This window comes from Zonotrichia leucophrys, chromosome 4, assembly GCF_028769735.1.
Source record: "Zonotrichia leucophrys gambelii isolate GWCS_2022_RI chromosome 4, RI_Zleu_2.0, whole genome shotgun sequence".
Classification (NCBI taxonomy): domain Eukaryota; kingdom Metazoa; phylum Chordata; class Aves; order Passeriformes; family Passerellidae; genus Zonotrichia; species Zonotrichia leucophrys.
Window position 1 is genome coordinate 43,182,290 of NC_088173.1, and position 21,039 is coordinate 43,203,328.

A 21,039-nucleotide genomic window follows, 5' to 3' on the forward strand; every position below is an offset into this window, starting at 1 on the left:
TCATGTGTATGTGTCTGTGGAAGCTGGGGGCGGGCAGGCCGGGCCGCGTTGTCATGGCGACGGGCGGGCTGCTTCCGGGGCGTGGCGTGCGGGGCGCGCGAGGGCTGCCGGGAGCGGCATGGCTCGCTAGGCGGCGGCGGCGCGCGGGTGAGCGGGCGGGGGCCGCCCTAAGGGGACGGGGCAGCCCCAGCGGGACCGGCACCGGGACGGGAACAGAGAGGGGGACGGGGGAGCGGCCGCCCCTCTCTGTGCGCGGGGGTAGGGGCAGCGAGGCGCCGGCATCCCCCGGCCGGGGGTTTCCGCCCGCCGCGCTGCCACTTTGTTCCGTCCTGCCGTGAGGTGCCTCGTTAAGCTGGTGCAGGGCTCTTCTGTCCCTGTTCGGCATTGCTGTTCACATTCCTTAAGGTTCCGGTAGTGCTCTGACACCTCGAATGTGTTGTTGAAGTCCGTGTTGGGGAAAAGGAGGAGCACCCAAGGAAATTGCTCCCCAGGGATGTGGTCACGGCCCCGATCCTGCCGCAGCTCACGGGGCCTTCGGACAGCCCCGCCAGGCCCGGGAGGGGCTCTTGGCTTGTCCTGTGTGGGGCTGGGGGTCGGACTCAGTGCTGGGACCCCATCGAGCTCAGCACATTCCGTGATAAACAGCAGCTTCTGCTCCTAAACACCTCGGTGAGGCTGACACCCTTCTCGCCCTTTCCCCGTGGCAGAATCATGGACCCCAGCTTGCTGCGGGAGCGGGAGCTGTTCAAAAAGCGAGCCCTCTCCACGCCCGCCGTAGAGAAACGCCCAGCGCTCACCTCCGACTCCTCTGCTTCCAAGAAGAAGAAGGCCAAGGTAGAGCAAGGGGGCTCCTCCAGCTCAAAACAAACCACAGGTGGGTGGAAGTCTCCTGTCCAGCAGCTGCTTGGTGTTTCCTGCTGTTTACCTTTAAGCCGTGGTTTATTAATGTGAATAATGCTGTATCTGTGAGTTTTGCTGGTGGCTGTTGTCAGTTTCTCTTCAATTACCACTTTTGCTAAGAAAATCACTTGCACGGTGTGAAAAACCCATTCCCTACTGTGCATGTGTGTTAAGCCTCATCCCGTGGCTCGTTTGCTGTTACTCTGTTGGAGGAATCTGTGCTGCCAAAATGATTGATGTGAGACCGTGCTTTGGATGTGCTTTTGGAAACGGTGAGTTTCAGTGCTTGCTGGACAGGCAGTGCCATTCATTTTCTCTGTGTTTGCCATATTGGGTAGGGCCTGGCTCAACCTGGTCTAATGGAAAGTGTTCCCATGGCAGGAGGCTGGAATGGGATGATCTTTAGGCTCCCTTCCTTCCCAGCCTGTTCCGTGATTATTTCTGGCAAAAGAGTACCTAAAACATTTAGATAACTCGAAGTTGGAGGGTGTTCATACCTGAGATGGATTTTTCCAGGTGTATCTTGTTTGGGGGTTTTGTTTTAGGGATTTTGCCAGGTGTTTCTTGTTTGGCTTGCATGTTGTAATTAGCAGTTGTCTCGTTTCACCTGGGAGCTAAGCTTTGCTCGTGAGCACCAGGCATTCCAGGGTTTTCTGCCTGTTTTACTGGGGAGTTGTGGCATTTCCCTGAGGAGGTGGCGGCACTGATAATGAGTCTCCTAGTATCAAATAAACAGTTAATAAAGCAGGACCAAAAATAGTGGGAGTGTGTGGAAAGTGCAGCACCGGGGAGAGGATTTGCTCCCAAAGCCGTGGCAGTACTCAAGTGCACTTTAAAGGTCAGATCAAATGCCAGGATCTGAGTTTGCACAACAAAATACCCTGTTGTGCAAACTCAGTCCATGCTCATATTTTGAATAATACCCACGTGGCTCTCTCCTAAACTCCAGGAGAAACAATAGAGCTAAAAACAACAGAGAAAAATGTCAGGGAGTTTGGGAGGAGGGAAGCATCTTCTGTCCCAGGGGAAGAGTTGGGAATTTGGGTATGTGTCTGCAGCTTCTCAGGCACCAAATAAAGTATCAGCCAGACATTCTAAAATAAATCAAGGGAGGCCAGGTTTCCATCCATCCCTTTTTCACACTCTCCAAAGAAAACAAAATTCTGCGTGGAATATCCTAGGCTGCGTCACTGGGGTGAGCAAGGTTTGCTGGGAAGAAGGGATGAGGAGGCAGGAAGAGGGCAGAGGGTACAAATGTGAGCCTGATCTGGAGGATTTGAGCAGATAAAGAAGGTTTCATTTTGTTTCTGTGGTTTCTGTGGGCTGAGGGTTTCTTTAAGTGCTGTTGTGGCTGTCAGACAATTCACTTACACAAACAGGGCCTTGAGGTGGCTCTGAGGAGATAAAAGTTCATCTTTTATGCTGCTGGCTGCGTTCCAGGCAGTAGCAGAGAGGTTCCAGGCTTTCTACAATATTTTTATGCTGCAGAGTCAAAATCCTCTGCCTCAAAACCCACTTTTTATTTCACTTGCCAGATTGGCAGATGCCTGTCAGGATATGTGGGTGTCAGAGACAGGAGGTGGAGTAACAACCTGGTGTTGGGAAATCCCTGTCCCACTGCCCTAAAGAGACAAAAATAGGGTGGTCAGTCCTAATTTTGTTGTGCAGTGGCCACAGAGGTGATGAAGGGAGTCACCTTTATCACCTCATTATTTATGTGCTGGCACTGATAGTCCCTGGGTGTGCAGTGCCTCCCTGGCTCTGTGGTTCTGTGGCTCAGAGAGCCTGCCCTTGATACTTTTTGGGGAAGGAGAGGTTTGGAGACCATGCTGATCTTCAAGAGACTGTCCAGCTAAATCTGGCCTGTCTGTGAAGTCTGGCTCTAAGCTTCCCACTGCTCCTACAGTGATTGTTATGCAGACGTTACTGTTATTGTTTCAACAAGTTGTTTGAAAAAATTCAAAGCTAGTTTGCTCAGTTTAGAACAGGAACTGGAAAATAAATGAAATTGATCAAATCTGTTTGTTTCATTTTATTAATCAATAATAAATTGTGGCTGTGGTCTTTGTCTTAAGACCTTTGTCTCAGTGGTCTCTGCTGACAGTTGTCAAGAGCCAGAAACTTCAGGGGCTGTTTTGTGGGAAAGAATCATCCTGAGTCTTCTCTGGTACTGTGCAAGGGGCCACCTTTGCCTTCTGCTGCTTGTGCCCACCCCCATTCCCCTTTGCAGACCTGTGAAATAAAAAGCTGGGATGGGTCCCAGCATATGTCACTCCATGTGCTTCTCAGGAAGGCATTGCCAGAGCAGCAGAGGCTGGCGTGCTGCACACACTGCCCTCTTGTGTGCAGCTTGATGGGCACTTTGTGGGAATGCTGCAAGTGTCCTGAGCCTTTCCTTTTAGGAGAGAGCCAGGATTTAATTCAGTGCATCCTGATGCCTACTCTGGCCTCTTGAGCAGGGCTTCCCAGGCGGATGCTGTCACACAGCAGAAGGTGGTGTGTCATCCTTATCTCCACTGGCATTATCTCCATCATCCATCTCAGTGTGAGTCCTAAATGATCTTGTGCTCAGGGCAGTGGCTTCCATCAGTTGTGCTTTTGATTTTAGGCTTGAAGAAGTGTGTCTGTGGGGATTTGTGACTGCAGGAGGGAGTTTGCTTCTCCAGGTGAATCACTGGACTAGCTGTGCTAGTTCATCCTGCCCTGGATGTTTTGTGACTCCATCTCCCCAGTGGAGAGTGTCAATTAACAAGTGTTTCACTGTGTTCAGATCTTCTGGAGCTTAGTCATGCTCAGCCTGAGAGGGGGATTTGATATATGTAAAAAAAAAGATCATTATAGGTACTGGTCAAGGTTTTTCAGATGTGGATGGAGTGTGAGGTCTCTTGTGGTTGTGGCCATTTAGGTGGGCTTTGTTTCCTCCCTGCCAGGGATGTTTTCTGGGGTTAAATAACTTGTCCCACATGTAGCTTTGCTCTGGGACATTTCTGTGGGGGTTCAGGAGGGTGAAGGACTTGCCAGGAGTTACTGTTGGCTACACTGTTGGACATTTTTATTACAGTTGTCATTTGTAGCAGCAAAACTTGAATGGTTTTAAAAACCACTGACACAGCACAGCTACAGGGGGCAGTGAGCCAGAGGTGTGAGAGTTCTGTGGCCAGGACATGAACAAGGGGTGAGTGTGAGCTCTGGGATGTGTCAGCAAGCAGATGGAGTCAAGTGAGATTCTCTTGTGCAAAGTGCTGAAAGCTGCACCTGGGCTGGGTGCCATCCCCCTCTTCAGTGTGGGAGGTCTGTGGCCCATCTCCCTGTGCTCTTGGCAAGAACTCCACCAGTTCCAGTTTGGCTTTGAAAGTTTGGGATAGGGGTGATAGATCCGGTGTGTCCCACTCCCTGTAGTGTTGTGGTTGCCACAGAAGCAGCAGCCTTGAGGCAGAGAATTGTCCCTGTTCATTTCCAGCAGTATTTTTGGATGGGGCCAGATATTCTGAAGGTAGTGGGTTATGCAGGTGTCAACACCCAGAAATTGTTGGCCAGACTGGGGAGAACAGCTCCCTGGAACTGGAGAAGGGTCAAAGTACCCTTAGGAAAACTAGAAGAGACCATTTTAGGGATACATTTCTTGTTGGCTTAGTCTTCCTCCCACCACCCTCTCTTCTAGAAGCAAAAAACCCTTAATAAAAAGCACTGCCAAAGGCTAGAATGCACCCAGTCCTTTCCTGCCTGAAGGGTCTCTTGCCCTCCAACCCTCCTCTCCCAACTCTTTTCTTACCCCTTGTCTGTCCTGTCCCTGTGTGGTTGACTCGGTGGGACAACACTGCTGTCTTTGCATGGAATGTGATCAGACTGTTGGACATTTTATAAATGTTTTCTTCAGTTAAGCAACAGTTTTATGCATGTTAGGCAGCATTTGTTCGGTCAGGTAGACAAAATTCTATGCTAGTCACTCAATATAAACAGCAACAGTTCATCTAAAAAACAACAATTTTTCCCTCCCATAACACTGCAGTAGATTGTCTTTCTGCTGAGCACTTGGAAAACCTTTGCCAATTATTCCAGCTCACATCCAGAGTTAAAATTGCCACTGTGGATATTTAAATCCAAAAGAAAAAAAGCACACAACTTGCTCGTTTGTAAGCTATAGGAGGCTTCATTCCAGGTGTCAAATGTCAAACCAAGTTCTCCAAGTGCAGGTGCTCAGTGCTTCCTACACCACCTCTGTGTCTCGCTTCCTGAAGCTGTTCAGCATTGCTCTGACAGGATTGGGCTCGTTCTCTAGGTCCTTCACAGTTTTGTTTTTCACACAGCAGCAGCAGTCCAGCAATTCATACAGGAAAGCCAGCACCACCAGAGAAACTACAGTGAAGATGAATATGATCAGGATGACAAAGCAGGCAGTGTTCCAGTTGTCATGGAAAGGGTAAATTTTTTGCACTTGGAAGCCCAGATACTGGGAGATGGATGTAGTAGTTTCATTCCAGTGGGTGCTGTTGAGGGTTGCCATCCTTGAGGAGCTGCTTGGCTTGGGTATGCTCACTGGCACAGATTTGGGAGCTGAAACACAAAAACAAAGCTGTTGAGAACTGTCAATCAAGGAAACACTGTGATATTTATCACAAATTGGAGCTACTTAGACTAAGTGCTCAAAGTTTCTACTAACATGGATTGTTGCATGCTTGTGTTTGCTCACCAAAATATCAAACTCCATGTGTGTAAGTTTGTGATAGACCTGGAACATTTATTTTGGCAGTGTCTGGTTCGTGCAGGCATGATGTGGTGTAAGTGATTCAGGAATGAGAGAGCTTTGCTTCTTTATTTCAATTATATGCACAAACAGCTTACAAACTAGATTTTCAAGGTGTGCAATGGTTTCAACCATCTGTGCATCGTCAGTCTTGTGGTGTGAAAGGCCTTTTTATTTTGGAATTGCCTGTCAGCACAGACTTGTTCACCTGCAAAACTCTCTGGACTTCAGGAGGGCAGATTTCCTGACCTCTTCATTCCCCTGCTCTTCCCCTGCTGAGTAGTTTGAGCTGGAGAAATTTGGCTGCCCAGATGGCACTGGAAGCGTTTGGAAATCTTGTTTGTGGTGCTGTAGTCACTGGGGTGGATAACAAGGAAAACCCAGCCCTTCCTGAGGAGTTCTTCCTCCTTATTTTCAACTCTGCCTAAGCCTGGGTTGGCACCCAGCAGAGGAAGAGGCTGCTCTGTGGTGTGGGGGAGATGAAGCAAGAAGCTGACTCCAGCAAATCTGCCTTTGCTCAACAGTCTAATGCAATAAAAATTGTCCAAGGAGCTACAGTAACTTCTGGTTATCTGCTGTGGCTGTAGGATGTCATAATAACCTTTGAATCCCTCAGGCAGTTTAAAACTGGGTGTGGGAGGAGGAGGTCAAGTCAGATCTCCGTATTTCTTTGAGGGAACAGCAAGGAGGTTTTAGGTGGAACATAGTGGTGATGGTGTCTACTAAAGCAGTCTGAGTACCTGTCCTTATTTCTGTGAAATTATTAAAGAAAAGGACATGGTGAAAACCCAGGATCATGCTGCCAAACCACCCTGTGATCTATGTCTTATTTTTATTGTTCTAATATTCTACATTTTGTTCTTTATCCTTTTATCTTCAGTGGATTTAAATTGAAACAAAAGAGCTTTGTTGTTGGGAAGGTCCCTGGCATTAATGTTTCACACAGACATTTACTGGAGCAGTTGCAGTAACTTAAATCTGTAGCTGGGTATGCAAATTAGTAATTGAATATACAGTATATAACTGAGATGGATGGGATTAATTAAATTATTGTTTTTTTGGGTTTTTTTTTTTTTTCCTTAAACAAAAGTTTACAGAGCAAATCCTAGCTAAAAATAGTCCTGGCTTGAGTCAGGTCCTGGCTTGGTTTGGTCACAGTGTGAGAAGGAAACTCAGCCAACCTGTTATAGGGCTAAAACTCATGAGGGTTTTTGAAGGGGTGGCTTGAAGACTTATTTCAAAATAATCCATGAGACAAAGAGAGATGGGGGAGCTGAATAAAAGGATTTGGAGTCCCCTTTGAGGAGTAATTATAATAAGCAGGATTTAATTGTGTGTTTTAAGTGGCAAAAGGATACCTTTGGGAAAGAAAAGAGTTTTGTTTTGAACTTCGTAAACAGATTTCTAGGACTGAGGGTTTTGTTGGAGTCTGTTACACGTAAGTTTGCTTGCTCTGTAAACACCAGGCACAAAACCAGACTGTTTCTGTGAAGCAAAATTTAATAAGTTTTGGTGGGATTTTTTCATTTATATTGCTCTAAGTGATCAAGATCTGTGGCCCCTGGAGGGATTGGTCAGATTTGCACTGTTCAGCCCGGACAGCTCTCTTCCACGGGAGTAGCTCTGTTCCCAAGAGGAGAGGAGCATCTTGAGCACGGCATGGCCAGAAAACAGTGCAGCAGCCATTCCATTCCCTCTCCACAGTCATTCCCTCCCCTCTCCACATCCACCATAGGGCAGCAGTTTGCACAGGGGAGAGATGTTTGTCTTTATGCCAGGAGATGGAATTTAATGCTCCATGAGGAGGAGGATGATGATGATCTCTCCACGGGCGAGGCAGATAAAGATCAGCTACTCTTTGCTGTAATTATTGAAATACTAGGCTGAAGTAGCTGTTGCTGACTGTTCAGAATTAAAACAGCACTAATGAGGTTAGTGTCCTTGAAAGCTGTCGAAAATGGGCTGGTTTCCTGCAGTTGTACTTATTTTGTAATGGCACAGGTCAGATTCGTATCAGCCAGTCTGATTTACAATCAAGTCAGCAGTTGTACAAATCCAAAATGCAACGAGTTAAATATTTAATGCACTAGGTTTTAATTTAAAAGCATTAGCATCTTTGGGCACTGCAGAGAAGCAGCTTTATTTGAAATCATGGAGCAGAGGGAAATGACTGGCAGAAAATCCTTTTAATGCAGCTCTGAGGAAGCCCTGTTTAAGAAGGCACTGAGCATTTACAAATCTCAGGTGCATTCTAACCCGGCTCTTTGCCCTGTGTCTATGGCTGCTCCAGTGTTTCCAAAGGTAACAGCAGGCACAGGGATTTTCTCCCTGCCTGTTTCTAGAACAGGTTTCTCCTCCACACACACACAGATCTCTTTTAGGCAGCCTAATTTACGGAATACCCCCTGGGAGGTAACACTGCTCACATTTCAGCTGGAGCTGCCTTTGTTTTAAGGAAAACCCTTTCGCTGTCATTTCTGTGCAAACACATAGAATCAATCACCAGGAGCATGAGGCTGCAGGAAACCACCCACCTCCCCTGCAAGCACGAAATCCATTTTGTTTACTGAATCTTGGCTGGTTGTGTTAGCTCTGCTGTAAGATGGAGTGGTCATCAATTTTCCATTAGTGCACAGATGGTGAAAGTGCTCGTCTGATCGTGCAAGACAAGCTCCTCCACATTCAGCGGGATAAACCCTACTCAGCCTAGAGAAAAATCATTCTGATTCCAAGAAGCTTTTACAGGTTCTCAGCTTACAGACATATTTTCTTTCAGTAATCAAGATAAACCTGAGAGAATGTTATAAAATGATACACACCTACCTCTTGTGTGAAAGGATGCTGAGAGAGCGCCGTTCTGGTCCCTTTTTTTAGTGCAGCCTATGGCACAGCTAAGATGGAGCTTTCCTTCCATTGGCCAGAGCACGATGCTGCTGACAACTTCCTTTGTGCTCATTTGCATTGAGCCCTCAACCCCAGGAGTAAATCATTCAGAAATGTGACTTACTGTCTGCAATGAGAAGCAAATGCCTCCCTGTTCTTGCTTTTTGGGGTGGGATGAGCTCGTTAGCAGAGGTTGGCCACGACCCCGCTGTGCTTTGTGCTCGGATCAGCCATCAAACCGTGACGTTTGAAGTGTTAATATCTGCAGATTTCCAGCCTCACCGTGGGGTTAGATTCTCTTGTCATCGACTGCAAGCAGGCAGATTAAACCAGATTATCTTCCTGATTCAATTCAAATCTGACAGAACAAAAACATGATAAGTTGTTTGTTGTACCTCTGAATTTATTTTGGTCACTTCAGACCTCTCATTGCATCTATGATTTTTCTATTTATTTCTAAAATGTCCTACATAACATTAATTTTTAATCTTTAAGGGCACCTTGTAGGGGAAAATCTCTATGGGCTACATCTTCAGGGAGAGCTGGCTTTTGATTTTCCTTCTTTTAATTTAGTAACCAGAATAAAATATTCCTCTGTAGCTACAGTGGTATTTCTATGTTAATTTTAGAATTGTTGTGCTGTATAAAGCCTTTAAGACTTTGATGTCATGTAACAGCTTCACGATTCTGTTCTTTTCTCTTGCTATACTGATTTTTCCACAGAAACAATAGGAGCTCCATATCTCTGAGATATCTGTTGTCCTGTCAGATGTGCTTAGAAATCACCAGAGGATTAAACAATCCCCGTGGTGACAAAGAGATGGTGTTCTTTTTCTGAAGTAGCTGAAATTCCAGAAAACTGTTGCCATTAGGTTTGAGCAATGTTGTGCTGGTAATGAGCCTGTGGCTTGTGATAGTGGTTTGTGGATATTTGTGTTTAATGTGCTGTGCTAAGAACTGACGGTTATTAAATGGTCATTAACAACCTTGCAAGAACTTTTGAAACAGTGATAGCAAACCTCATGGTAAAGACAGCCAGAGCTGACAACAGAGGGGGTTCTGAGTTGTTGTTCCAGTGGTGCAACACACCAGGTTGAATTGGTTTGCATTTGTATGGCTCTGATTAATAAATTCTCCACTAGAACCACTTGAAACAGTTTGTTTTTTTTTTAAATCACAGCCTTCCTTCACCTGCTGTGTAACCACCGAGTGCCTTTGGGGAAGTAGGGAAGCTTTGTGCCCCCATCTCAGCAGCAGGAAGGTATTGGTGGAGCAAAAGCAGTGCATTATTTCAGCGTGGATTCATGTAGTGTAAATGATTATGGGATGTTAAGCCACCAAATTAAACATGTTCTCTTGTGCCAGGAACTCTGCAATCACTTGCTGCTTTCTTAACTTTTTATTTGTGGAGTTGTGCCCAGAAATGCTCCAGAGCTGTGTCCTCTGAGTCCCTGGGTCTGGATCAAGATGTGTGCAAGGACTCACCTGGGGGTGGCTGCTTCTGCCACTCCTGTTTGTGATGGAGCTCAGAGCCAACAGGAAGCTATCAAAGTTTGTTTTCTTTCTTTGTAGATCACAGCAATGGATCATTTAACTTGAAAGCCCTTTCGGGAGGCTCTGGCTACAAGTTTGGAGTCCTTGCTAAAATAGTGAATTATATGAAGGTATGGTGTTTTGGTGTAAAATAATACTGGTTTTAAATTATTTAATTGTTTCTTGTCCTGTGGCTAGAAAATGGTGAATGTTTCAACCCCTGAAATTCTTTTACTGCAAGAGTGAGAATTTCAAGAAACTGCTTGTTAAATTCAAAGTGCTGTCAGTAAATGAAATTGTTAGCATATTGTTCCATAACTAAAATCCTGATTATCCCAGGTCACTCTGCAACCAAAATAATGGGGTTTATTTGCAGGAATTTCAAGATGCTGTCAGGTTTTGGGATTCATAGGTTAGTGATCAAAATAAAGTGTAATTTTTGGTGATTGAGTTGCTGAATAAAGTGAGTACAGAGCTGTAAGAAATGCTGTTTGCTTTTGCAGACCCGGCACCAGCGTGGTGACACACATCCATTAACCCTGGAGGAGATACTGGATGAAACACAGCATTTAGATATTGGACTCAAGCAGAAACAATGGTTAATGAGTGAGGTAAAGAAAACACATGTTCAGATTTTCATTAAAGAATTCTGATAAAGCTGAATTACACACATTTGTTAAATTATTAATATGTAATCCCTTCTTCAAGAAACTACTAAGTCAGACTGTAACATTCCTTGCTGACAATACTGATATTCTGGGGAGCAGAAACCTCTGCTCTGGCAGTGTTGGTTGTGAGGGAAGCTTGACTTTGCTGAAGTCTTCCAAAAAGTAGCTCCAGGCTTCTTCCATAATGAACCAGAATATCAGAATGGAATGGAAGAGCCCCTCCCAAGAAGCGTATATAAAGTTATCACTGAGCCACTGCCAGATGAAGAAAGGTAAACAAATACCCTGCAGCACCAAAGTTGGGTCCCTTCTCTCTTAGAGGTGCTGTGTGTCTTGGTGAATTATAGGATCCAAGGATTTAAAATCTGTTTCAACTCAAAGCTCCAGCCTGGCAGCTGTAACGTGTGGTTCATGTGCTCAAAAGCACACCAGGAAAAAAGTAGTAAGTGTCTGCACTGTTTCAAGGCTTGAAATTTCTGCCCCTGTTACAGGCTCTAGTCAACAACCCAAAAATAGAAGTTGTGGATGGGAAGTATGCCTTCAAACCCAAGTACAACTTGAAAGACAAAAAGGCCTTGCTCAGGCTCTTGGACAAGCACGACCAGCGAGGCCTGGGAGGAATCCTTCTGGAAGACATTGAGGAAGGGCTGCCCAATGCACAGAAAGCCATAAAGGTGAGCAACACGTGGCTGCAGTTCAGCTTTCACTTCTCACAGGGAAGAGAGACACTGACAGAGCTTTCTCATGAGCTGTTGCTGTTCTTTTGATAACTCAAGTGGCATTTCAGCAGATCTGATATTGTGGCATTTTCTGTATTTCATCCTTTATGTTCAGATTTGCCCTGATGTCTCAGCACAGCTCTCAGAGCTCTTTCTCACAAAAGACTCCTGATCTCCCATGTTCCAACTGCAGGCATTTAGTTCTGCTTTCACACCTTGACCTCAGTCCTCTGAATCTCCTTTTTGATTTATTAGTGTACTCATGTGTTTCATGGCCAGTTACTTTGCAGCTTCTCCAGTTTGTTGTTGCTTTTATTAGCCCAAGGTCTGGCTCTGTTGGGGTTGGAGACCTTCAGCTTGGAAAAGAAGTGATTTTTAGTTGTTGTTTTGTATTTGTTTTTGAGGCTTTAGGGGACCAGATCATCTTCGTTAATCGCCCTGATAAGAAGAAAATTCTTTTCTACAATGACAAGAGCTGTCACTTTGCTGTGGATGAAGGTAGGTGTTGTTTTACATGGGTCTCCATGACAGTTGATCTGTATTCACCTTAGGGACATCTGTGTATAAGCAGCCTTCAGGTAGAGCAGTCTTTTAGGGTGATAATGAAATATTAGGTGTGTCCAGATGTGAGGGGAGTGTTGATATTAACATGAGGCTAATGAGACCAGCAAATGAGTCCAATGGTAATATCCTCTTCTTTATGATGGCTGCATTGGAACATGGCACCAGGAATCCACCAGTTGTCTTCAAGAGTAGTGGTACAGAAGAGACTAAAAACCACCTCACTGTGACTGAAACGGCATCTAACATTTTGCTGCTTAAGGGGAAGCCAAAAAAAATCCCAAAAGAATGATTTGGGGGTGCAAGATTTTTGTTGGTTTTTTTTCCTGGTTATGAACCATGTGCCTTTTACTGGTGAATGCAGCAAGAAGTCATAAATGGAACAGAAGGAGGAAGCATGGAGGGATGAGATGTGAGCAAAATTCTTGAGAGAAGGGTGGTTACAGCTGGGAGGAGAGCACAGACAACGAAAGATGTGTGGGGGCAGTGCTGCTGCCCAGGCCTGGAGTGGATTTGGGGCTTCACAATTTTGGTGTGTTTGCTGTGTCACAAATGGTGGTAGAATCCTCTGGTGCCATTTTATGCACAGAAATCAGAATGTGTTCCAGTAAGGACATAAATGTCAGCATGAGGTGTCTGTAAATGCAGAAAGGGGAAGGCAGTCTGTGTCAGAAGATCTTATTTTGAATGACTCAGTGACACTGAACGCTTTCTTTTTTTCATGTATTGTTCTTGTAACATGACACATAAAGCCATTGCGTCACGCAGCGTCACATTATGTATGGTAAAAAAATGAGTTTTGATACAATTTGAACTGCTCTATTTCCAGGACCACAGGAGGATGCATAAAGATCTTTCTTTCTTTGCCTACCTCAAGGGGAATCTTTATTTCCAATAGAATTTAGCAACTAAAGATGTGTATCGTTAACTATTTGTTATGTACTGAGAGTACACACTTGTAATCTCAGTAATGATAGCTTTGTTTCACAATGGTGATTAAGCAGAGGTGGCATCTACAACATTTAATAATACTGAAAAATATCTCAAAAGGTTGAAGTGAATTTCTTTTTAAACTATGATTTCTGTCATTTCTTGGTAGGGGCAATCCAACTATATGCAAAATGCAGAATGGATTCACTGGGGAATTTCTGATTTCAAATGTTTAGGAGTTTACCATGAACCCTGTCCTTCTGTTGAGATGGTGCCTCTTCAGTCCATCGGCCCACAGTTTTTGGGGGCCTGAACATGGCCAAAGCATTTAGAAATCAGTGCTCTTGCAGTAACTTTTGAGACAGAGCTTTTAAGTTTTAGCCACTGGTTGTATCACAGTCGTGTTGCTAAATGAATGTTTTTTCTTGTGCAATTTTTTCCAGATAGCAGGAACCCAACCATAATAAAAGAGTGATCAGAGGGAAGTCTCTACCGTGTTGCTATTAGCTTGTAATAACTCCAGGATTAGCTGTCAAGTTTCATAACAGGGCCCATTTTGGCCCATGTAGACAGAGGCATCAGGCAGCCAGGATAAATCCCGGGCTCCACTTACACAAAACAGAGGGAGCTGTTGCTCCCAGAGGGAGGAAGAGGTTAAAAAAACTCCTTAAAACGCCTGGCCTCCTGCTGAAGGAAGGCATTTAAGCTGCAGTGTGTGTCCTGAAGGGATCCTTAGAGCAGTGTTTGTAGTTCAAGGTGGCTCTGCTTCCTTTTATCCGCAGGTGGCAGCAGCTCCCCATCCCAGCTAGAAGTGATGTTTTGTTGTTGCTCTGTTCCTGCTGGTTTTGGTTTTCCTTTTGATGCTTTGTTCTGGGAGGGGGTAAGAATATTTTCTCTTTTGTGAATATTGTGATCCACCTGAGTATGCCACAGTGCTGGAAACATTCCTGAGTATGTTCTCTCACTCACTGCAGCTGGAGCAGGTCCTTTTTTGAGCCCTGTTATCCTGTGACGAAGGAAAGCCACCCTTCCTGAGCAGCTTTGCTTTAGGATTCTTTCCAGAGCAGCAGAAGGGTGTCTCTTAGGGAGTCTCTGGCAGAATTGTCTGTGCACAGGACGAGTTATGACACGTCTCTGCCTTAGCAATGCTACTGCAGCTCATTATCTCTGGCAACGTTCAAATGAAGTTTTTAAAAAGGCTGCAAAATAAGCCTTGAAGTGTTGGCAGACTCTTTGATCTAGCAGCCGGTGACAGTTCAAAATATGTTTCTAGTTTAATGTTTATCCTCAGAAATAAGGGCTCTGTGCTCCTCAGTGCTGCTGTATGACATCCCAGCTCTGAACATGTTGGCTGAGGGTGATAGCCTTGAAAAGTGGGGTCCTCTCCCGCTGCTGCCTGAGCCAGGGCAATTTGTGGAGCTCTCTGCCTGGAGCAGTGGGAGGACCTCCTTTCTGGCAGTGCCTGCCTCTGCCCTTGATGGCTGAACAAGCTTTTCTTTCTCCCCCTGTGAAAATAAATCCCAATGTATCGCAGCAACGGAGTGCTGCCTATATATCGAGATCTCAAGGGTACTGGAGGGGGTTTGAGCAGCAAGGAAGGGCTTTTGTTCTTCCTTTTATGTGATTAGCCGAGGAAGGTTCAGGTTGCATGTGTTCCTTCTGGACTTCCTGGCTAATTAATCTGCTGTCAGTGGTGTGGAGCTGAAAGTGTTTATAAAAGCAGGGCCAGATTTCAGGTGCTTCAGCCAAGTCGAGGCTGCCTGTTCTTTGCATGTGAACAAGGCTTTCACCCTGTGCTGAATGCTGAAAGGCCACTTGGATTGCCTGACTGCTAGAGATGGTATCTTCCCCAGCTGAATGCACTACAGGAAGTATTTTTTTGCTGAAAAATTCAGATACTTAATTATTTTTAAATTCTTCCTGCGCTTTTGAAGGGCTTTTTATGGAATGGCTAAAGCTTCTTAAATTGAACACTGTAAAATCTGCATGGGATCAGTGCTGATTTACAGCTGTGGTGGTCCAGGGACAGCACAGATTTAGCACCAAGCACCTTTTCCTTCTGGTATAAATCCAGTGCTGCATTCCCTGGGACTGCTAGGACTGTGGTTTCTTCCCTTCTACACTGTTATTGTCTGGTTTTGTCCTTTGCTCAGCTTTTGGCTTGGCTCACTGAGGATTTTTAAGCTGTTTTTAATCTCTGGCAGATTTTATTAGCTGTGTGATGTATCAGTTTATCTCCACAACCATCTCAACCTTTCTGCAAGAGCAGGTGAGGCAGTCAGAAGTGCTGGATAAGCCTCTCCAAAGTCACCAGGCAGTCATTTACCCATGACTTCATTCCCCAAATGTAAGCATTTACAGAAAGGAAGTGGGTTAGAGTATAATCACTCAGGGAATGTCAGTGCAAATTGTTTTCATCTATGAGGCACCTCGTGATGCTGTAAAATCAAGGTAACTGTGCATCCTTACCCCTTGGGTGTTTCAGAGAGAGGTGTCTGCAAAATCTTTGTTATGCTGCCCTCAGCTTAGCTCTGTGTTGTTTCCTGCTGGTCAGAGCTCATTGTTTTGAGTTTTGACTTCATGTTGCTAGAGATGTCAGCAAACATCTAAACTGGCTTTTCACCAGCTCCTGGTCTCATTTCCTCCTCTCAGTACTCAGAAGACCAGAATTTAGCTCTCTGGAGGAGCAAGCAGGCAGCTTGAGTGAGTAGTGTTGATTCTGTCCAGTTTCTGAGTTAACATCTTTCCGTGATCAGATTGCCAGATATTGTGTATAGGATTTGTTCATGACACTTGCCTCAGTACTGGGATCACAGCTTTGTGCCTCTTCTCAGGAGGATCTGCACTGGAATCGGAACAGAAAGCTCTGTGAAAAATGCAAATCTCAGTGAGGATTCAAAGCACCTGCATGGCTTTGACCAGAAACTCCTGGGAGATTTCTCCCTGGGGATTTTTTCTGGGCTCTGCCTTGTCAAAGCAGCCTAAGCCCTGCAGAGATTGTCAGCATGCCTGAGTGTGGCCTGCCCTGCTGTCTTTTTATCCTCCTGCAACCATTTTACCTTCATTCTGGCTGATGGATGAAAGATTTTAGTAGCTCTGAGAGAAGAGTCTCACCTTTTGTGTGCTGTGATGGTGTCAGGATCACCCAGCAGTGAGCAGGGCACGGAACAGGCGAATTGAATGTGCTGTGTCATCATAATGGCTGCAGGCACCACAGGAATGCATACATCCCAACCTGTTCTCCATGGCTGGCTGCAGCAGGCCAGCATGTGGGGAGCCTCCTGCTCCAGCCATCCCCTCACACCAGCGCTGAGCTCCTTGTGCCCTGTGAAAGAAAAACCTTGTGAAAAATGGATCTGTTATATTGAAGTCTGCCCTAGGAGCTGCCTTCTGCTGCTGTTGTCTGCTCTTCAGACACACAGCAAAGGCCAGGGTGACAGCACTAGGGATTCTTGTCAAGGAAACCAGGCAGAATCTTTCCCTGTGTCAGCTCAAGGGTGTATTTTCTGAGGTGCAGAAGTGCCACAGCTACAAATGCAGATGGTTGTTTCTTGAGAGCTGCAGTTATTGCCAGCTTTTCCCACAGGTTCTCATATTTCAGAGAGGATGTCACAATAATTCAGAGAGTGTATTCCCAAGGTCTGAACTTTCCCTGGCCGATAGGGGCATGGTCCTTGGAGACTTAAAAGGCTGACAGGTAATGTGTAAATGGTTCAGTGCCAGCCATCCAGCTGCTCTTTTCCTTCAGACCTTGCACTTAGCCCAGTGTCTGGTGTTACACCAAGTCAGTTTTGTGATGAGGTGATGGATGGATGGATCTCCCTTTCCTTCTAGGTGACACACCAAGTGCAGACAACTTGTATACACTGAAGGGTGGCAGCTCCCGGTGCTTCTCCACCTTTATCCTGTGCTTTTTGTTCCAATAGGGAGTGTTTCCATGTTGTTGTGACTCCCTCTTTCCTGGGCAGTGGACTGTTTTAAAGCCCTACATGGAGATCCAGAATGAGTAGAAGTTTCTTTTGCAATTACTGCAATCAAAGCAGTAGTGCTGAAAGCAGCTTGATTTACGGAGGAGTTTTTAAATGGAGTTGCAGAATATGATATGGTGACTCTGGTGGGGCCAATTAGTGGATTAAATTGTCTGTATGTAAAGTCCATTCTGGCCCTGCACTTTTGGATCTTGGTGCCTGTTCCATTTGTATTTCTTGGCCGAGTTTAGAAGGTGGATGTGATGCTGGAGTGATGTTATAACCGCGGCACTACAAGAAATGCAGACCACTGTAGTTAGATATTAACTGTGATCTGCACTTCTGTGCATGCTGATCCCTGAAGAGCTGACCATTTATTTTCTAGTGTTTAATTTTTCACTTCTGTTCCCCAGAAGAATGTAGACCGGTTTGACCTTAAGCACCTTTCCTCAGCTTCCTTTTTTTTTGCACCAGGGTGTATTTATCCATATATCCTGAACTCTAATGAGGAGACACATTTGTTTGCAGCAGGATATTATGAATAAGAGGACAAACCTTCTCCACCTGCTGCAGCTGGATGGGGGTGAGGGATGATCTCTGATAGCAGGCGCAGGCAGCTATGCTGAAAGCCTGGAAAGCCCCTCAGAATGGATGAGCAGATGGAGGATGTCTTCACTGCAGTGTCAGTCCCTGCATTAAGGGATGTGCACGCTGATCCCAGGGTGCTGGATAGCCTCTGTGAGAAGCAGGCTGTGAGCTATCTCCGTGTAACATAACGTGGTGTTTTGACAGGTTTTGGTTCTCTTCAAAACCACTGCATTACCCAAAACAAACACTGTCATTCTTCAGTGGTGAAATTCCTTTCTTTTGTTTCCTGAAAAGCTGGGGCAGTCTCTTACTGTTGGCAGCAAACACCTGAGACTCGAGGCATGTATTTGCATAGAAAAACAAGGTGCTTTAGGCAGGGAATTGTTCCAAGGGCAGGAACCGGGTTGGTTTTGTACACTCCCATTTGGTTGCAGTGTGCCCAGAGCCAGGATACCTGTGGCAAGCAGGCCCTGGAGCATCTCATCCCCTGCTGCACAGGACACATCCTTAAGCATGCAGAGGTTGTGGTTGTTTGACAACTGTATACTAAATTTATCTGGAAATAAAAGGAAAAATTTAGTCTTGCCTTGCTATGTGTGCCTCGTGTTTTATTTATAGTTTGTTAGCCAGACCTGCTGACAGGATGTATCTTAACTCCCTGCATGGGGAATGAAGGGAGGTAGGATCGTACCAGCCGCTGCCTGGAGAAGGCATTCCAGAGGCTCTGTGAAACTTTACGTGAGGCAGAAAGTGTGCAGGCAGATGGCAGCTGCTCTAATTAAGACTTACTGTCTCTGTCTGTTTTCCTGCTGCTGTGGTTTTTAAGGTGTCTCTCTTCTTTTTAACACCAGAGGAATTTTAGTACTCTGTTATCTGTAGAGCACGGTGTGGATCGTATTGCAGTGATAAACGGGCTCAGAGCCGCTGAAGTCGATGTCTCGAACCCTCAGTAAATTAGGGGATGGGATGAGGAGTCTCCCAAGTCAGTGGCAGCTGAGGATGTGTAAATGAAGTTGCCATTTCTGGTTAGCGATTGCCCTTCATCGGGATCTGTGAAACTCATTCACAGCCTACAGTTCTGGAGATCTCAGGCAAAAAGAGACTCCGTAGCAAATGAACACGGAAAGCACAGGTTGCCTCCGGGTGCTCCTGATGCTCAAGTGCAGTTTAGCTTGAGGGTGTTTTGTTGTTTTGTTGATTGGAGTTTCATCTTTTCGGGTTTTGGGTGTTTTTGGCTGTGCATCAGCATTTGGAGAGGGTGAAGGCTGTGCTGAGTGAGTGCCTGCTGGTGGTGACAGACTGACGTGCCAGAATGTTGGAGTGTTTGAAATCAAGTCTCTCCCCTTCCCTTCCTGTGGGGTCTTTGCCCAGGGTTTACTCACTGGGATATAAAACTGAGTTTGTCGTTTCAGAATTCCAGAAGCTGTGGAGGAGCATTCCTGTGGATTCTATGGATGAGGAGAAGATAGAAGAGTATCTGAAACGACAGGGTATTTCTTCCATGCAAGAAACTGGACCAAAGAGAATAGTAAGAGATACAAATTATAGATCTTCTAGGAAATCCCTCCCTTTCTGATCCCTCAGTGTTAATTCCAAAATGTGTTGGTGAGCCTATGGACAGCTTTGTGGAGCTTGGGGGAGTGTGGCCAGTGTTAAAAACTGGAAAAACCAAGTGCTGCAGCCAGCAGTCAGTGATTTTTATGACTTGTTAGAGCTGGTGTAATCCAAGCAGCATCAAAGGAGGGCAAACTCCAGGAATCCCTGTGAGCTCCACAGTGGAAGATTCTGCTTGAAGCTCTACAATGCATCAAGAGTAGTAGTGTTTTGGGAGGAAGGTGAGGGGGAGGGGGTGTTGCCTTTTCTGCTGAAGAGATTTGAAGTCCTGATGGGAGTGTGGACGGAGCTGTGGGACATGTACCTGCTTCTGTAGCTGCACTTGAGAATGTCAACTTAACTACTGTGCCTGGGATACCATGGCTCTGCTCTGTCCCCAGGCTCATCTCCCTGCCTGCATTGGAATTGGACGCTGTTGCTTCTCCAGGAGCCAGCACTTCCCTTCCCTGCCCACCCCTCCTTCTGGCAGAGCTCATCTTTCTCAGCAGTGGTGACCAGCACGGTGTCACACGTCAGGTCAGATGTCACAGATCTTCTGAGTGCTGTTTGTTTTTTCTTGCAGGCTCCCATTCAGAGGAGGAAGAAACCTGCTTCTCAGAAGAAACGCCGGTTTAAGACTCACAATGACCACTTGGTTGGAGTATTAAAAGATTACTCTGATGTGGTTCCTGGCAAGCAGTGAACACTTGAATTCTGGAGCAAATGCGCATTTCTAGATGGGCTTTCTGCTGCTGGGGCTCGGTGTCTGCTCACACAAGGACTGACTGTATATAATAATGTGATGTGTTTCCCCCACCCCAGCAAGTGCCAGAGGTGAAACAGGTCAGTTTAAGAGCAAGTATGAGCTACTAAATTTAGAGGTTAATTTAATTAGCTAATGAGAAACGTGTCTTTGAGTAAGAGGTTCTCACTAGTTGCCTGTTGGCATAAATGGTGCTCAGCATGTAATGCAGGAATTCCTGCTCAGTGCTTAACTCTGCTTTTACATTGCTTAGTGGGTATTTACCTGGAATTACTTACAAGGGGCTTTCTAGTGGGATTGAATACAGCATTTGTTTTACCTGTTTCAGGAAAACCTTTTCCTAAATCACTGCAGGCAAAGTTTCTTTCACAGTCAAATACACCCACGGTTTGTATGCTTCTTCCTTTCCACGGGACTGAGCTTTACTGAAAGGTGGTGATATCTGAGACTCAAACTCAGAAAACCCCGCTCCCAAAATCCCAGCAGGCTGTGGGATGGGATGCAGCCAGAGCTTCCTAATGGTAATTAGGAATTGCCCTCGGCAATGTCTCCTCACTGTTGTGGGTACAAGTGTGTTGCACCTTCTTGCTCTGTGCACAGGAGGGAAATAAAACGACGATGTAATACTGAAGTGTTTTTTCTTTTAAGTAATAAATTTACAATGCAGGTTTCCAGTGTTGCTTCCTTAAAGAATGAGAACATTGGCAACTTTTGTGCTTGTTGCGTTTTCCTTTTCATGGAGGTAAAGGAATCTTTGCTGTATTTTTATCCTCTCAGTGACTTAACTGTACTAGGCTAACACTGTCATCTCTTTAATGATGGCTGGGGAGAGGGGAGGAACCACCTTAAATGCAAGCTGCCTGTCGATGCCTGGTGTTGTATGCAGCACAGCCTTACATGGACTGCGGCCAAACCGTGTCCTCTCCATAACTTATTGTTGTGTTCCAAAGCAGAGCTGGTCAATGCTGATCCTGTTTGCATGGCCCTGCAGGAGAGGAGCTGTTCCTGTGTTCTTCCAGGGTTAGGATCAGAGATAAAAGAGGTGCCTGCAGCTCCCCACCGAGGGCACATCACTGCTGCCTGAGCTCAGGCTGCTGTCTTGCTCGGAGCAGAGGCCGTCGGATGCGGCCACGTGAGCAGATGAAGAATGAGGCTTTGTTGCTGTGGCACTGAACAAGTTCTGTCAGCT

The 21,039-nt window shown here is 45.7% G+C and overlaps 2 protein-coding genes across 3 annotated transcripts; one reads left to right on the top strand and one right to left on the bottom strand.

The window, feature by feature from the left end:
- The first annotated feature begins 90 nt into the window (after window positions 1-90).
- On the top strand, window positions 91-20,520 carry GTF2E2 (general transcription factor IIE subunit 2). Its single transcript, XM_064712360.1, has 8 exons — window positions 91-147; window positions 708-874; window positions 10,100-10,191; window positions 10,564-10,671; window positions 11,220-11,402; window positions 11,852-11,945; window positions 18,907-19,022; window positions 19,671-20,520. The coding sequence occupies exons 2-8, from the start codon at window positions 712-714 to the stop codon at window positions 19,788-19,790; spliced, it is 876 nt and encodes a 291-aa protein (XP_064568430.1). The 5' UTR covers window positions 91-147; window positions 708-711; the 3' UTR covers window positions 19,791-20,520.
- On the bottom strand, window positions 2,918-8,733 carry SMIM18 (small integral membrane protein 18). Of its 2 annotated transcripts, none has more exons than XM_064712358.1 (2): window positions 8,468-8,733; window positions 2,918-5,454 (listed from the first exon to the last, which is right to left on the bottom strand). In XM_064712358.1, the coding sequence occupies exons 1-2, from the start codon at window positions 8,604-8,606 to the stop codon at window positions 5,108-5,110; spliced, it is 486 nt and encodes a 161-aa protein (XP_064568428.1). In that variant the 5' UTR covers window positions 8,607-8,733; the 3' UTR covers window positions 2,918-5,107. The 2 variants fall into 2 exon arrangements, with proteins under 2 accessions (XP_064568428.1, XP_064568429.1); XM_064712359.1 differs by having other exon boundaries at window positions 8,464-8,565.
- Window positions 20,521-21,039: the final 519 nt, after the last annotated feature.

What these genes read in the sequence shown, in the direction of transcription:
- GTF2E2 (XM_064712360.1), top strand. Translation starts at nt 712, where the DNA reads ATGGACCCCAGCTTGCTGCGGGAGCGGGAGCTGTTCAAAAAGCGAGCC. An exon ending in CAGCTCAAAACAAACCACAG is followed by an intron (nt 875 to 10,099) that starts GTGGGTGGAAGT and finishes CTTTCTTTGTAG; the next exon opens with ATCACAGCAATGGATCATTT. An exon ending in AAATAGTGAATTATATGAAG is followed by an intron (nt 10,192 to 10,563) that starts GTATGGTGTTTT and finishes TTGCTTTTGCAG; the next exon opens with ACCCGGCACCAGCGTGGTGA.
- SMIM18 (XM_064712358.1), bottom strand. Translation starts at nt 8,606, where the DNA reads ATGCAAATGAGCACAAAGGAAGTTGTCAGCAGCATCGTGCTCTGGCCA. An exon ending in AGCATCCTTTCACACAAGAG is followed by an intron (nt 5,455 to 8,467) that starts GTAGGTGTGTAT and finishes TTTGTGTTTCAG; the next exon opens with CTCCCAAATCTGTGCCAGTG.